The 16,964-nt window shown below is 48.1% G+C and overlaps 1 protein-coding gene and 1 long non-coding RNA gene across 8 annotated transcripts in view; one reads left to right on the forward strand and one right to left on the reverse strand.

Moving 5' to 3' along the window:
• The window catches only part of LOC119462932 (probable nuclear hormone receptor HR38), a 42,536-nt gene that overhangs the window by 18,337 nt on the left and 7,235 nt on the right, over window positions 1-16,964 (reverse strand). For all 7 annotated transcript variants that reach the window (XM_037724097.2, XM_049667983.1, XM_049667970.1 and 4 more), the window contains one exon: window positions 12,194-12,351. In XM_037724097.2, coding sequence (XP_037580025.1) covers window positions 12,194-12,217 — 24 coding nt within the window. In that variant the 5' untranslated portion in view covers window positions 12,218-12,351. The remainder of the gene's footprint in view (window positions 1-12,193; window positions 12,352-16,964) is intronic.
• Window positions 2,566-16,964, forward strand: part of LOC119449724 (uncharacterized) — a 44,658-nt gene continuing 30,259 nt past the window's right edge. The window contains exon 1 of the long non-coding RNA XR_007467137.1: window positions 2,566-4,100. This is a non-coding gene — a long non-coding RNA (uncharacterized LOC119449724). The remainder of the gene's footprint in view (window positions 4,101-16,964) is intronic.

The raw sequence follows: 16,964 nt of genomic DNA on the forward strand, positions 1-16,964 counted from the left end.
CGCGCTCAACGTGTTCCGTTATGGTGATCTCTCAACGCCATGTCGTATTTATAGCAGCAGAACATATTCAATGAAATACAACAAGGTGGTAACGTTGTGAGAAAATTTGATGGGAATACGCGTAAGAAAGATAAGCTGTGTTACGAATACTACATCGTCTAAAACGATCCCGTGCTGGAAATCCTTCTTAAACAATGTACAAACAACCAAACAGCCTTAATACGGGCAATGCCGACGGCAATGGTTGCATGTTTGTTAAACAGGTTACCCAGGCTGAGCGCGAGAAATATTCAGGAAATTATTGAGATTGAACGCTTCGAGCTTCAGTTCGATTAGTTGGGATGTCGCTACTTGTGCTTATCTACGAGAGCCCTGCTTCTTACTTTTCGTTTATTTCCTTTTTTTTTTTTGCACTATTGCATTGGCAACACTTTCTCACATGCACTCTGATGTCGTCATACAATTTATTGTGCGCGGCTTTTATTCGTCATAACAGTACTGGTTAATCCGGTGCTATTATGTCTACTGATACTAATGGATCACCAACAAGCCAAAATAGCCACATTAATGGTTAATCCTCATTTAGTACTTGCCCATAATGACGCGGGAAAAGTGTGCAAACCAACTTCCACGACAGAATTGTGCTGCACATAGTCGAGGGTAGAAAATAATTAGATGAAGTAATGATATTATAAAATTTTAGGTTCTAGGTGGTACGGTTAAAGCGGAACTGGGGCAAACGAGCATCTTTGTGTTTGTCTCGCAGTTAACTTGATTAGAATGAGGACAGTGGTCAGTATGCAGATGTGCGTAAGCAATCATGCCTCTTGTGAGAAGCTTTAGCCTTATTTGGTGTTCATAGAGCTGGACGTGATCCTGTGCTGTGATTGTGTGCGGTAATCGTGACCGGCTGTGATCGTGTGCCTGTAGTATGTGTGTGCATGTCTCTCTCTACCTTATTTGCATTCCTCTCTCCCGTCTACCCCATGACAAACGATTCTTACGATTGGAAAGATTTGTGAATTCCGTCCTAGTTTTGACCGCGAGAAACGACGTGACGTGCAAGTGGCCGTGCTGTACTGCTTTGATCATGCACGGAAGGCTCCTGACCCCAACGAGCCTTCTTGCGCGATGGATTAAGAAGTTTGGCTGATAGGGAATCCAGTGAAATTGGCCATTATATTCATGCTGGAGAAAGTCATGGCTTTCATCCGTATACAGTCCCCTTGAATGCATTGAAAACACCGCCCGACGCGGGAGATCTAACAATTAAGAGTAAAGCGATGGATGACGTCAACTGGGTGCCTCAAGGTGAAGAGCCCAGCTGGTCATAAACGCGGCGCATGTGGCACGAGGCAAGCTAAAAAAAAAAAAAAAAAAAAATCGCTCGAAGTTTGTCTCTGATCAGTCGTGACCTGCAGAATAGCAGATAACTCAGTGCGTGAATAGGCTGTTCCAGTAGGCACACCGATCAGGCTTGTAAGGGGCACTGCTACTGGGGCCCTGCTACTGGAGCGCCTCTTGAGACCCAGGTGCCTCATATACATTATGTGGAACATGGCAGGAGCCATGTTCCACATTTTTCTTTCCTACACCGGCGATAGCTGTAATTCAAGACGACAGCCTAGTCGCGAATATGCGCGTCCGTCAAAGACACAAAGCGACGCACTGCGACAATACATCAGATCACGACGGTAGGCGGGGTACCGTCGTATATGTGCAGCCAAAGGAATACGCTGGGTTGTTCGCGCTTCTGTGTGTTGGTAAGCATCGCAGCCTTTTCTCTCTGCCTATGGTACTTGTAATAAAAATAAATAAATAAATCATAATAGTAATGATGATGATGATGATGATGGTGATTCTCTGAGAGCACAAAAAGCAGAGCCGGATCACGGACAAGACGCTTCCCGCACGGATGTGGAAAGGTTTTGCGGCTGCCACTGAATCTAGTCTATTTCGTATACATTAGAATGACGTGAGTCAGTTTGAGTGGCGTATGCAAAAGTGTATGAACCTAACGGTATTGCACTTAACAGATCACCAGAGCGAATGCGTCAACTTGCGTGTCTGAAGGGCAAAGGCGAAGTGCCAAGCAACGCACAAAGTTGGTTCGCCGGCAAAAATGTTCTACATAGAGGAACCCTATACGTCCATAGAGGGTTTGGTGCGTGTATAGTCACTCTTTATCACTATTCATCGCGTTTACCGCGACTCCGAGTCACAATGAAATACGCCGCCTGCTGCTTAGCGCGTGCACCCGTCTTCAATACTTTTGTAACTGTCGCCTGCATGCTCAGTGTCGCCGTAAAACGGTAAATTTCGACTTTATTTTGCAATTCGTGTGTGCAATATTCACAGTCGGTTATAAGACTGTTTTGCAACGCCCGATAGAAAATGCCGTTGGCTCGCGCTCTGACAAGGACTAACTGCTTGCTTGAAGCCTGTCAGCGAGTGTGTGGCAGGACCAACTTGAGCGCAACTGATTCCCAAGTAACGGTCTGTTCAAAGAACTGTTATATATATATATATATATATATATATATATATATATATATATATCTTTCCCGCATCAGTTGCTTCGAATGCGGCAGTCTGCCTTTGTTGTCACATGACATTTAACGGAAGAAGCAAGAGCAACGTACAAAATCCTTTCTGCTCTCCGAGAACCCTTGTTTAATGCCCGATTCGCACTACATTTGTTTGGTTAATGAGAAATGAAATTGTAATGAATTACTATATTCTCTGACCCGAGAAGAGGAACAGGCTCACGTTCATGTTTAGACGTGTTCAAGGTTTCAAACCGAATTATATATGTGCAGCACTTGGCGCGGATCATGCTTTGGCGAGTAGGTAGGTAAACAACCTCTGCTATAAGGAACGATCACATATGCCCAAGAACGTGATGTATATAGTCGCTTCTCACTTGTGCGACGATGCATGCTAAATGCCACGAAAATGAGTGTTTGATGAACGTGCAAATATTTACCATGCCCGTCTAAACGCATAACTGCGTGAAAGCGGCCACAATTGAGTTATCAATCAAAAGAAGGATGCGAGTTGAGCGGTGGGAGCAATCCGAGGGAGTTAAGGGAAAGCGAGAGGTGGGAGGGGGGTGGGGGGGGGGGTGAGTGAGGAAAGCTGTTGTGAGTGGGTGGCGACAAATTCTAATTTCCTTGACGCATTAGTTGAGCGTCACCTGCGTGTAGCACAGGCTCTTGATATGTGCTTCCCCCTGCCGGCTTTGGCGCGCCCCGAGCTACGAGATCACGTTCTCGTACAGCTGGGCGAATCTAAATAAGGCAAGTGTTTCGTCGGATCTATCGCCTTGCGAATGTTTTGCCGCGAAAACGTTGCCTGCGTGGGGCTGTTTAATATACAGCGCCGTGCCAAAGTGTACGCAGGCTATAGCGACCATGCTTGACGTTCGCGAACTTCTTATAGACGACGCAGTCGCACGCTGGGTATTATTTCCACACGCGATATAACCCAGTCTCGAATAAGACATCTGCGATGTTTATGGGTGAGCATTATCTTGTCAAGCCCGCATCGCCCTATTCGAAAGAGGGAGAGAGAGAGAGCGAGAGAGAGAGAAGCAAGGTATGAGAAATGAGAAGCTGGGTGCCATCTGTTCTACCCGGTGCTCTCATCAGTCTCAGCCGCGTTTTGCCTCTCAACCGCCTTGAAAAGAAGACTGTCTGTGCGAGCCAATCACAAACCGGCGTACAGGTTACGTAGAGTGGTGAAGCAGCCACTCGCCGGGCGCCAACAATGTTGCGCCCAACGTGGGACGGTGCTGGCAGAGTAAGAAAAAAAAAAAAAATCAAGTTCGCTTCTTTTGAATTTCGAACGGCGCAGTCTCCGAGGGCTGCTTGCTCAAGAGCGCGGGGCCGGCTGTCTCGGGGGTGTAACTCCGCTGCGCAACGAAAAGGAGGGAGGGAGAGATGAAACGGCAGCCTCCACCCCTGCTGTTCGAGACTGGGCTTCGAGGACACTCCTACTTCCCTGAGAGTGGCCCTTCCCGGGCGCACGGGCCCGGGACCTCCTGCCTTCCCGGTGGCCGCTGTGGATGCGTTTTGCAAACCGCCGACGACAATGAAGCGGTTGTCGTCACATCTTTTATCCCTCTATCATTAACGTCCAACTTTGGCGGGAGCTCAAACGGAACTGGCTCTTTCGCCTGGTTATTATTACTTTATTTTCGACGTTACTTGAAGGCAGCAAGAGCAGGAATACGTAGTCACACCCGAAATGAACCTTTAGTCGTCAACAAGCAGTCGCCCTAACGCTGATTCGTGAGCGATTGGTTTTTTAAAATCTTACTGCGGGGGCCTCAACCAAGTAATGCAGTCTGCGCGCTGCAAAGGAGGCATAGGCATACTCTCCAGAAGATAAACAAGTCATTTTCGTGAGTTCAAGACAGTTTCTATTCACAGGTTTTCGCGCGGCGTCGCTGATGCATTGACCTGGAATTAACTGATGGGTGGTAACTGATACAGGCCGATGGAACAGACGTCAGTGAACCTTGACCGATTAGGTGCAAACATTTCTGGTAAGTTTTACAGAGTATAGAATCGTGCATATACCGCGTCCGCACCGGCTATCTGATCATTATACGCGTTATTGGTAAAATTTTCATTGAACTCGACAGGTCATGAGGAAAAGAAATAAGGCATAGACCCCTTGCCAACCCAAATAAAATTAGTCATCAGATGCGCTTTTCAAAGCATTCTTGCTCGAGTTCAGCCATAAATTATTTCAAGACCCCCCCCCCCCTCCCCCACTTTATTTCCCTGTGTCTGCTATACACAACAATGTCGGCCATTGCTTAGTTCGCCGGTACTACGGCAGAAGGCTTAGTTGCTATATAGTTTTCTGTTTTAATGAAGTGTCAAAGGTAGTCGAGTTCACAATAGCGGTGTGTCTACACAGTTTTTGGCATGAGTGGAATTAGCTCGCTCGTTTACAACTGTTGAGCGGTTCAATACTTGGTGTTATCTATTAGTGCAACCACCTCTCAAAAAGCTGGCGCGCAACTTCCTTTATATAATAACTAGCGGCGAGCGTATCTCTGCTAGATGAAAGCAAGTCGACCCCCCCCCCCCCCCCCCAAGAAAAAAAAAAAGTGCATACGGCCTAGTATACGGTGACGCAACTAGGCTGCATGCTATTCTGAATATTACAGACTGTTGCGTGCAGTTCAAGCCTAAAGAAGGACTGCGTGTGGTCGAATGCACGGTTGCGGCCCACGTATCCCGTCTTCGGCAACAAGTGTCTTTATGTTTATCGCGTGTCGTCACCAGCACGATCGTCCGTTGTCCGAGTGCTCGGGGCTCCGCAACACTCAGCGTGACGAAAATGGACGTAGAAGAAAACGTAGATAAGGAAAACTACGCTTGTAAGCGACTTCGGTACGAGTACCTGCGATGCGAAGGAAGGGGAGAGAGTTTATTGTGAAGCGGAGGTGGGTGTCAGCAGGACGGCGATTAGCGGAGCGCTCCGTGCGACCTCGAGTGGCGGGCGGACTCCACGAGCGAGCACGTCGTGATGCAAGCGGACGCGTACGAGCAGGCACGCGGGCTGCATGCGTGACGCCTCTCGCGCTGCACTTATGCGCGGCACGCTTATCTGTTGACGTTCTGGGAAAGGAATTTCTCACTTCAGCTCAACTTATCGTCGCCGCGGCAACGTAAACATTCGATAGCCATGCGCTTCTTTTAGAACGATAGCGAAATCCCTGATGGCCGAAGCGAGTGATACTCACCTGCGTAGTCGGCGGCCGCACCTGCTCCCTCTCCCAACCCGGCTCCCTATTTTTATTCCTTAACGCATTTTAATGGAGATAAGCAGCACAAGGTGCCCGGGAAGACGGACTTCCAGCGCAAACGCAGAGACTGCCTTTTAGGGCTCGCGTAGACTAGCGTGGAAATGGGAACGGATGAATCGAGGAAAGGGTGCTCCTATTTCCTCCTTCACCGAAGCACACGAAGTCAAGCAAATTTCGATTGCGACAACCGTCGTCGCAAGCATGCACAAAGCCACGTTATAGTGGACGACGATGTCTGGCCAAACGCCGAGACTGCTAAACATCCTGCGCATGTCTTATACCTGACCTGCTGGTGCAGAAAGGCAAGAGGTTCGAAAATTGCGACCCGTGGTGGTCGCCTCAAGCGGATACGCATCTTACAATGGGCGTGTTGCTTTCAAACGAGAGCCATTCACAAGTCGGTTCTACCCTAAGCCTCTCCCACTTGCCTCCTGAAGATGCTTTGGCGAGGCCCATGTCGATATATGGTAGTCATAGAGCCCTTTGATCATCGCAGCATACATGGTTGCAAAACTACCCCAGAAAGCTGCACAATGAGCGTGGTCTTACATTTGGAGCCACAAGACGTAATGCGTCATCTATGATTGACTGAGATATCAGCCGCGACAGGTACTATATATGTAAGGCATGGTGGAAGCCCCCTTTTCCCAAAGGGATATGTTGATAGGGTGCACAATTAATGCACCATCTATGACATACTAAGATATCATCGGCGACAAGTGCGATCTTCAAGACGCAGTGGAAACCCCCTCACTCTTAAGGAATAAGCCACTTTCTCTTTCGGTGCGCACATGCATACCTTTTAGATTCGAGGGAAATGTAGATGAAACAAAGAAAGGGCAAATGCAGGATGGTTAACCAGAACAGACAATACGGTTTACCACCCCACATTATAGCATGGAGAACGGGAGATAGAAAAATAAGAAAATAAGCGAGGGGGGAGGGGGGCAGTGCAGATCTTCACACGCGCGAAGACGTCATCACAAGTCACAATGACAGGGTTTGGCGTGTGATTCAGGAACTGTTATGGTCAAACACTCTGTCATGCTATGTATCACGAAACACCTGCATCAAATGTATTCCGAATTGACGCGATCACGCTTTAATATTGCAAGTTCCGCATCCTCGACCATGGCACTGCCACCGCGTTCGGCATGCAGGTGCATTAAAGCGCGTATCGCTTTTTTATGTTTCTGCATGCATTGTAACGATATCAAAGATAGATGTATGAAGAGACAAATACAATGGTGTAAGCGACGGCGTAAACAGTTTCACCATGACTAAAAGTCAGAGGGGCATCAGGCTCACATATAACTATGCATGACTCCAGAGGTGCGTATTCATGGCGGTAGATAAAAAGAAAGAGCTGTAATTTTTGAAATTACAAACAATGCTTGTCAAAGTACATCAACAAAGGTAACGTGACATCTCTTATACACTATGATAAACTTGTTTAGCTCAAAAACGTTTACTGCAGAGACTTGACTTGCAGTTTCAGAGAGCGGAAAGTTATTTGTATCACTGAGGTCTTACACGCTGGCCAAAGCTTATTACCCATACTTCAAGTTTTTTGAACCAGACTTGACCCTTATGCGAGTTGGCTAAAATATGCAGGTAAAAAAAAAAGCTAATTCACTTGAACCTGACTCAAATTTCTTTAATATGTGGCAAACGCCAAGAAAAAAGGGCTCGCAGATAAAGTTCAAGTTTTAAAAGAGTATTGACAGGAAATTTCTGACAATTTTTTTTCGGTACCTGAAGGTCCCAGACCTTTATACCAAAGAAAAAAAAACTGGCAAGTGCCAGACCGCCCTAATAAAAAATAGATAAATAAAAAAAAACAATAATAATATTTTATTCTACGAACCAGAGCCGGTATTCATAAGAACGACTTATGATATAAGCAGTTATTGTTCGTAAGACAAAATTTCAGCCAATCGTGATGCTGGATATATCATTAGCGAAGACGGCCGGCCAATGGCAAAGCGCACTTACGAACTAAAATATTTGTGAATGCAGCCCAGTTTCGGTTTCGGTATCCAGGCCGTGGATGCGTCATGGCGTCACGATATATTGGCTCACTCCGCTTCTGCGATGGCTGCGGCTGCCACACGCGAGAGCAGCCAGAAGAAACGTGCACACAAGTATCGTTAATTTTCTTTCTTTAATGATCAACGTCCTCATACCTAGCCATATTGCTACACGACGTCAGCAAATCTGCTCTCTGTCATGACGTCACGGTAATATCGATGACGCCAGGATCGGCGTTTCGAAAGCGTGTAATAAAAGTATGTTATAAGCGTTTTCCAACGTTCTTACTTGCTAAGCGTCATCCTTTTACGCGCGAGAAGCTGGTGGTAGAGTTCCTACTACTTCTAAAATAGGTGTCGGTACTCCTTCAAGGTGCACGGCCCGAGACTGAGCTACGCATCCAGGTGGCCTTGCAATGGGTGAGTGTCAGGCAATGTGCGATTATAGGCTGCTTGAGAGGTACTTTTCTATCGCAATGCTATCAGAGCTGCTGGCTGTACATGACGTCACCGGCTTAACGCCCAGAGCGAGTGTTTTTATTTTTGAGGTTTTTTGGGAAGGCGTTCGGCTTGGCGTCGAGTGCAGCTGTGCTTCGCGCCGCAAGTTGTGCTGTGCAGTGCGGCTGTCGGAGAGGGAGCAGCGGGAGTGCGTGGCGTAGCCAATATTTACTGCGTCGCCGAAGCTGCCAGCGCTGCAGAGCCGTAGCTTGCTGCGCTGCGCGAAGCCCATACATCAACAGCGGCTGCAGCCTTCAGTCAAATCGTTTCAATTGAAAAAGAGAAATACACAATGCAACCGGCTCAAAAATAGAAACAAGAAAAATAATAGGCATAGGCGAAGACTGTAGCTAGAGAGTGAGTGAGGGGGGGGGGGGGGGCTATGCACTTGGTAGTAACACTTTCGATATGGCGGGCAAAAGGCAGGATCGAAGGCGAGCAAGAAGAAAGGCCGACTTTCCGAGACACATGACCATTGTCACTCAACCCGTCGGTATCCTTGGAAAAAGAAAGAAGAAAATAAAATCAAGAAGAACAACGAAAGAAACAGATTTCTCGTTTTGCGACCGACTTTCGTGCGTAACAAAATGTGCAGGTGTGGACAAGAAAGTGAAGAAGAGGCATCGGCCCATCGATCTAGCGTGACGAAAATTCACTCCCGACAAGTCGCGGCTCCGCACTCTGCGGCAGCTACAGCGATGTTCGGATGGTGACGGCTGACGGCAGATAATAAAACGAACAGCTCCCGACAATGGAAAGAAGACACAAATTCGAGCCACGTTTGTAGAGGAAACCGAAGGACCGTTTGCTCGTAACGCAGCCCATTGTTTGAAGGCGCCCTGAATCTCCGACGCGGCAGAGACGCAGGTGCCTGCCATGAGCAATGAGGGACGTGCGCTTGACGTGCATCTAAAGTGCACGTGCGCATGGGCACACTCGAGTGCCCAACATGGTCAGGACTTGCGAGGGATGAGGCGATGTGAAGAAGGACCATGTTCAGTAATAAACATAGCAGCCTTGGATTCCCAAAAGCACTCAGTCTGTGGAATAACTGAATAAAAAATAACCAAATGCCAATGGACATGTGCAGGACCATCATGCCTAATGGTGCGTATCAGTAAGCGTTACATTCATTAGTATAAGACGCAAAGCAGTGCTCCCTAAAGGGCTGCAGAAAATAGCGCCTCTTCCTCTCCGCAATCACTATCTCCCTCACCAGTACCGAATCTTACTACCGAATCATTAATACCGAACCACAGTGGAATTTGGCAACTTCCTGGCTGTTTCGACGTGTGTCGAAACATGCTTTAGCGCTTGCCAGGAGTAAGCGCTAAGCAACGATTCCCGCCGAGACATGCGTACTACCTGACGACTTGTTTTCCCCCATCTCGATGGCAGCTGCGCACTTCATGCAAAAAAAAAAAAAATCTGGAAAAATAGATAAAGAAAAGGAAAACACACACACACACACACACACACACACACACACACACACACACACACACACACACACACACACACACACACACGCACACACACACACACGCACACACACACACACACACACACACACACACACACAACACACACACACACACACACACACACACACACACACACACACACACACACACACACACACACACACACACACACACACACACACACACACACACACACACACACACACACACACACACACACACACACACACACACACACACACACACACACACACACACACACACACACTCACACACAAACAAACAAACAAAACACGACTGTGTTTTCGCGACTGCAATGGTAACATCTACGCTCCATCTTACCAGCGACATGAAAGCTGGCGTTTCCACCTGCTATCTGAGAACCCGCAGAGCCTGAAAATATGTGTTCTACACAGCGCCACCTTTCCGGCTTGACATGTCGGCTGCTTTCTAGTTTGCTTTATATTCTCGATCATAGGGTTTCTTCGTTGGACGAACGAACAAGGGGGGGGGGGGGGGGGGGCACGAAGAAGAAAATAATCTGGAGAACACACACACACGCACGCACACACACACGCACGCACACACGCACGCACGCACACACGCACACACACGCACACATGCACACACGCACACACGCACACACACAATTTCTTTTTCCCTCAGCGGTTTTTAACTCGATAGCGCCTTTTCGTTTTGCGGCTATATGTACCTTCAGGCTCCTTATAAAAATGATGTGCGATGATTGTCAGGCGCAAATGCCTACGGAAACAATTAATTCAATGTAATCACATGACATTAGTTTATTATTGGCTGCGAATGGTTTTTCGTTGCTTAAAATAAACTCACCTAGCCTGCAAAACAAAAGCACGCACGATTTCTTAAAACTTCAATCATTTGTTCCTGCGCATCACCAAATGCAAACGACTGATTTCACGGCATGAAAATGGTGTCAAACACACGGCTATCACCACTGCGCTTGAGTGACGGACAAATCGCAGTAAACACCAACTGACCCCCCCCCCCCCCCCCCCCCCTTTATTATTTTTCTTTCTCTCTATGACAGAGTCCGATTGTACTGACATTCCAGATTCCCTCATAACATAGAAGATAATCTGTGACGGACTCTGGCACACAATTTCAAAATTTCTTGGTACCCTGCGTGAAACGTGCACACAGAGAAGAGCGTGTCGCCTCTGATAGCTGTCTGGCCTGTTTGTGCGCTGAGATTCCCCGGCTCACACGCGCCTCAGCGGCCTCCTCAGGCATCGCTGTTCCACACCCAAAGGTACCCGAATGACGCACATTGAGTGGGCGGCCGCACGGCACGTCCGTGTTTGCGTTACTTTCGCCGATAGCGCAACAATGACGAGATGCACTCGGGATCGCGCACGTCTATGCGCAACGCAGTATCGGCGGAACGGTTGGATATGTTCCAATATGAATGCCGCTCGTTCGATATCACGCCTACGCCGCGGGCTCCGTCGTTAGAGGCACATGGGGCCACTATAGGCGCGGCCCTTACACCAAGCATTCCAGCACGCGCCTGCAGGAGAACCTTCCAGGGCCCCGCGAGTCCCCGCGCAATACAAGAAAATGTAACCCCAGAGCAGCACGCGGCATTCGTCCCGCTTCGCAATTCACACGCATGTGCACGACGCCACTAAATCAGGTAGGCAGGCAGACAGGCACCGAAGCTTGACGCAACACACGCACGCAAAATAAACCCCGCATGCAATATACAGCAAAGTACCGGAACCTGCAACCTTTACGGGTGGGGGATTTCACATATTACCAGGTGTCAGCTAAATGATGTGAATCCTGTGCGTGCGCTTCATCACTTTCACCTGTGTATCATCGTCATAATTATCACCATAATCTCATATCTTCTTCCTGGCGGTTTTATTCCATATATCTATCCCTCGTTCCATCACCTTAATGGAATCTGGAGTACCTTTTATCGACAATCTTACCCCATCCCCTGGTGCAGAGTATAGCCAACCGGACACTTAATCTGGTTAACCTCTCTGCCTTTCACCTCTTGTTTTTTTTTCTCTCTCTCTATTAGAATACCAGTGGCAAAAAAGAGACCCACGAAATAACCAAATTTACTTCGAGCCCGAGAAACCACAGTACATCTATACTCGTGCTCAGAGCAGAACCCAGCCTATTTAAACGCGTATGTTTTTTTCTTCTTCGCAATATGACAAACCAATGTTTTCTTGCCAGGCGTCAAAGACACCCTACTCGATATGAAAACATCCGCTATCAGGCCACGGCAAACACTTCTCGCGAGGAACGGCGCTGCTGGCAGGGCGCCCGCGAGCACAAGCAGTAAAAGTATAGGGGCGCCTTACCTGCGGTGATTCAAGGAGCAGCATGGTTTCTGACGGTGCAGCCCCAATTGTCGCCAGAGCCTGGGAGGCAGACTCGAGCTCCGTGCTGGGTTCCGATCCCGCTGAGCTTGCAGCTGCACTCGGGCTGGGCTGGTCTTCCGGCTCAGACACCGCGAGGGCTGCGTGGGAGAGTCAAGGAGGGCGCCGCCGTCACAATCGAGACAAGAACACTTTATAGTTTCGCGCATCAAATATGACACCATTGCGCCTTCTTTTTCATCGTTTTTCATTCTTTCATGATCTAAAGACACTCGGGCATTCGGATTAGCTGGGTGCTCTTATAGAGCCAACACACACATGAGTATCGATGCCAAGCGGATGATGATAATGAATTTTTAATTGCCATGATGTTGGCGACTACGATACAGAGCATGAACCTCGAGGAGCTTATTTTCCATTGGGCCTGACGACTGTTGCACTTGATCATGGCAACGAATATATGAATCAAATATTAGTCATCTATGAATACGCTAACAACTCAACGAGCAAGGTGACCTTAATTCACCGTAATTTTATGCATCATCACTACACTCGTAATTTCGGCCATATGTACACCGGGACCCATATTGACAGAGCCTTTTTACGCTAGAAAAGCTCGTAAGAATAACCGTCTAACAGTGACAGCGAACATATTAGCGATGGCCGTCGACCAATTAGAAAAGGTTCTTACGAACAAAAACCATTGTGAATTCGGCCCCTGTATCGGATACGCCATAACAGCTTCGCTGACGGGCCTATCTGAGCCTATAGTACATAGAAGAAGTCATCAGTTTACAGAATTGCGATTACAACTTCTGAATTCACGAGTAAGCACTATAAACGGCATTGACCACACCAGGACTAGTTTCGGAGCGAGTTATTCGGTATGCTGGTTTTCCGTTTCCGCTCCAGCCAGGCACCACCTCGGGGCACCGGGCGAAGTGGTAATCGTAACGACAGAGCGGTGGCTGTATGCGAGAATGTTCTACAAACATTTTGGCACGGGATGGTTCGGCTTATCGTATAAATGAAATCCACTGTCCACATGAAGCACCACTTGTTTGAGAGAGCACAGATACGGTCCTGTCCTTCTGCAGAGGAGTCCCCAATTACAAAAGCTCTCGCTCAAGGACTTGGACATAGTCTATACCGTTTGAGCAGATTCATCTCACTGTAATGGTTTGCAGCTTCCGTATGAACTATCCAGTGATATGCCTTATACGTCTTCGTTTTCAATTCCAGATGTCAGGCAAAAGTTTTGTTTTCTCTTCAAATCTAGTGAGCGCAGGTGACTAATATTGTAGGCGCATGATCCTCGCGTCCATGCGGAGTGACGTGTACCGCGCGCCAGTCGAGACGTACGACAGAAGTAGAAAAGTTCCTCAGAGTATTCTGCTGTTTTTCCTTTTCTTCTACTTTGAGACAGCATTGTTCTGACACAGCTGCTGGTTGGCGTCAGCAAAGCTATGGCAAGCCCGCGTAGAAACTGCTAAAGGCAAAACACACTGTGAGTATCTTCCTCTTTGGATATTAAGTTTGTTTGCCGGCGTAAAAAAAAAAATAAACTGACGTCAGCTACAAAAACCTTTGTTGCTAAATACAAAAAGAACACATTAAAATTATATGCGGAGCACAACTCGCAAAAAACGGTGCACTGCGAATAATGGTTGCATGACGTCATCACTGCTCAGAGCACAAAATGTGTTTGTGCTGAAAAAATGCTTTGCACTGTAGCCACCAGCAGAATTTTAGCTACAATTACCACTGTGACTAAACAACATGAAAGGACAAATTACTGAGGTTGCGTTATTAACGAGAGAAGTGTCTCATGCAAAGCAATCCATAGATCAGCCAACCAATTACCTGAGCCGCTAATCTGAGTCAGATTTTTTCAGCCCTGAGCTTTATTTAGCATCAAAAAGTTTATTAAGATAATGAACAGGGCAGCAAACAGAATAATAATATGAACACAGCATGACAGCAAGGACATACTACATAGAAGACACAACAGGTAAAATGCTGACCTCGCGATAACTACGATGTAAACAAACCTGACCTCTCAGAGAAACATTCAATCATAATTTATGAAAGAAATAAAACAAAACAAAAATGGTGGAAGCTGCGTTGTGATAAGAGGATGAAAACAGACAACCGGGCCGTTGAACTAGCTCTTCCATAGCTCCGGAGCCATTGCCTGCAACTGACAGGTGATGACAATTTTTCTCGAGCATAACGAATTTCGTTTCAACCACGTTACCCATGCAAGAAACGCCAGAGTTGTTAGTGCCTTAGCGAGTGCGTCCGTTAAGCGAGCATAAGAAAGACGTCACATTAACTCGTATTGTTTTTCTTTCGCTCCCCACAGTCGGGTTCAAATTCCTCTCATGAAGGGTTGCATTCAGAGTGAGAGCGATGTGTCGGAACACTGTGTCAATGCATGTGCATGCTTAAGCCGGCGCGACAGTTGACACGAGCTGCTCTCGACGGGAGACCGGATGGGGAGCCGAATTCAAGATGATTTTAGTTCGTAAAAGCTGTTCTTCGATGAGTGGCTGCATTTGTCATCACGATTGGAGGCCGCCTGCTCCTGTACGATCTGCGTCGTGAGAACTGTCCTGGACGCGTAATGTCGCAACACTCAACATTGAAGTGGTCGACCGCTGGAGTAAATGCCAACACAAGTCTTGCGCGCAACTAAGTGGCGCGCCCACAGCGGTGTTCGGTTTGCTTGCCGCCTGGGACGCAACGACACCCCGGCGGCTCGCGCATAGCGCACGCGGGCGCATAGCGCGAGGCTATGCACTTGACGGCTCTCTGAAGCGTCGGCGGTGCGTGCAACACGTGCGCGCACATACTCACACTGTTGTGCGTACGGACTCCAGCAAAAAAATCGGCCGCGTAGAGAAAGCGCGGTGACAGCGGGAGGGCCACGGGAGGCGAGGGGCACCTCAGAACGGCGCCGACTGCGGGCAGACTGCGTGGAGCCGATCGCGCCGCCGAGCGAGCGCTATCAACACGCGAGCGGCACCTTTATCGCATACGGCCGCAGATAGCGAGCACGCTGGAGTCACATTGCTCTAATGTCCCTGCCGATAGGCGATCGTCCAGCGCGAGAAGAATTCGCCCAAAGATTCCAGGCTCGACTTCGAAACTAGAACCGGAGAGGCGCGCGCGTCGCGGATCTCTCTCCCTCGGCTACCTCTCGCCGTTGCGGACCAGCAAATGCGTGGTAGCTGCTGCCGTGGGCGGGAAGTGACAACTCGCGAAGAAAAAAGGAACCAGGGACGGAAGTGTACAACCGGCGTCTGAACTGCGAGGCCCAAGTGGGCTCAATCTGAGCTCCCTTCTCCCCATTTCGTAGAGAAAGGAGCCAGATTCCCGACAACATTCGCGCGTAAGGACCTCATTGGCTGGATCGTGGGCGGTGGCCAATCGTGGCGGCCAACGAAACAAAAGCGAGGTTTCTGACCAATCCCAAACCAGTCTTGCGTGCGTACAACTTGGAGAATCCGCCCCCGAGGTTTTTGACCTCAACCCACAGCAGCGAAAACGGTACAGGTTGCTGACGCACGGGTACATTGTAGTGTCTAAATAGCGCTTCCGTTTGTCGTTAGCTGAGTAGCTAATAAAACTGGCTCCTGGCTCTGAAAAGGAAGTATTTGATGATAAAAACTAACTCGCATGTATTGGTGGCCATCGCGTGAAGATTTTGAACGCTGCCAAAGAATCACTGACTCTAAAGGTGATAAGCAGCTCGCAGCGGTTTGAAGCATGTCTGCACCAAACTATTGCTTCACTTGTTCAGCCAGTACACCAACGAACAGGCTGGAATGGTAGGAATTGACTAGCATGCTGAGCCTTTTGGCTACATTTAGGAGGCTGTCGTTAGAGCTGCGCTATGAAGGGCAGTGTAGAGATAATTACTCTATATACGGAGTCGTGGAGGACGAATACAATATGTGACTTCAATACACTGAGACCACATTTCTTGCTGAAGGCGGATCGGCTCAGGAAACGCCGCCACGCTCCTCTTACGCAAAGAAGAAAGCATTAAAATTCAGAGGTTCGTAGTATAGTATAGCACAGTTCTGAGAGCGAGAAAGCGTAGTATAGTTGGCTCTCCGACGAACAGCTTCGTCACGCCTCCTCCGTTTTAACATTATCCGAAAGAATCTGAGAGGCATGTGCGGCAGTAAGTTCTTGCTTGTCGCTCGCCTGCTCGGGACTCGCCGTGAAGAGAGACACCTCGCGTGCGCTTTCTTTCGATAAAAGGAGACCCAACCATCAGCGCAAAACTAGCGCCACTGCCCTCCGTATGCCGATATGTGACAAGCTTATTAATGCAGAAATATTCTGCGTCTAGGGCAGGTAAGAACAGGACTCAAGATGTCATACTTCAAGCTGGGGCTGTGGCTTCGCCAACTTACCATATTACAGCTTTATAAAGTAGTTTTCTCATCAGTACAAAGCGTTGTGAAATTTGTCCCTGAAACGCGTGATCACGAGGAAAACAAGGCAGTAAGTTTCGCTTTATCCCCGCCCCCTACCCAAAACTTTCTACTATGACCGGTTGCACTTTTCGTGCTTTAAGTTAATCTTTGTTGCTTCAAACTCATGCAGCACTTTGTATCAGTAAAATTTTATGGTAAGACGGAATTGTCTGAGCGAAAAGTTCATTCTGTGCAACACGCAACATTATTCACCATTTCTCACGACCACTATTCTCAATCACTCGACTTTCAGTTACTCCTTG

Source organism: Dermacentor silvarum, chromosome 1, assembly GCF_013339745.2.
Source record: "Dermacentor silvarum isolate Dsil-2018 chromosome 1, BIME_Dsil_1.4, whole genome shotgun sequence".
In the NCBI taxonomy this organism is placed as follows: Eukaryota; Metazoa; Arthropoda; class Arachnida; order Ixodida; family Ixodidae; genus Dermacentor; species Dermacentor silvarum.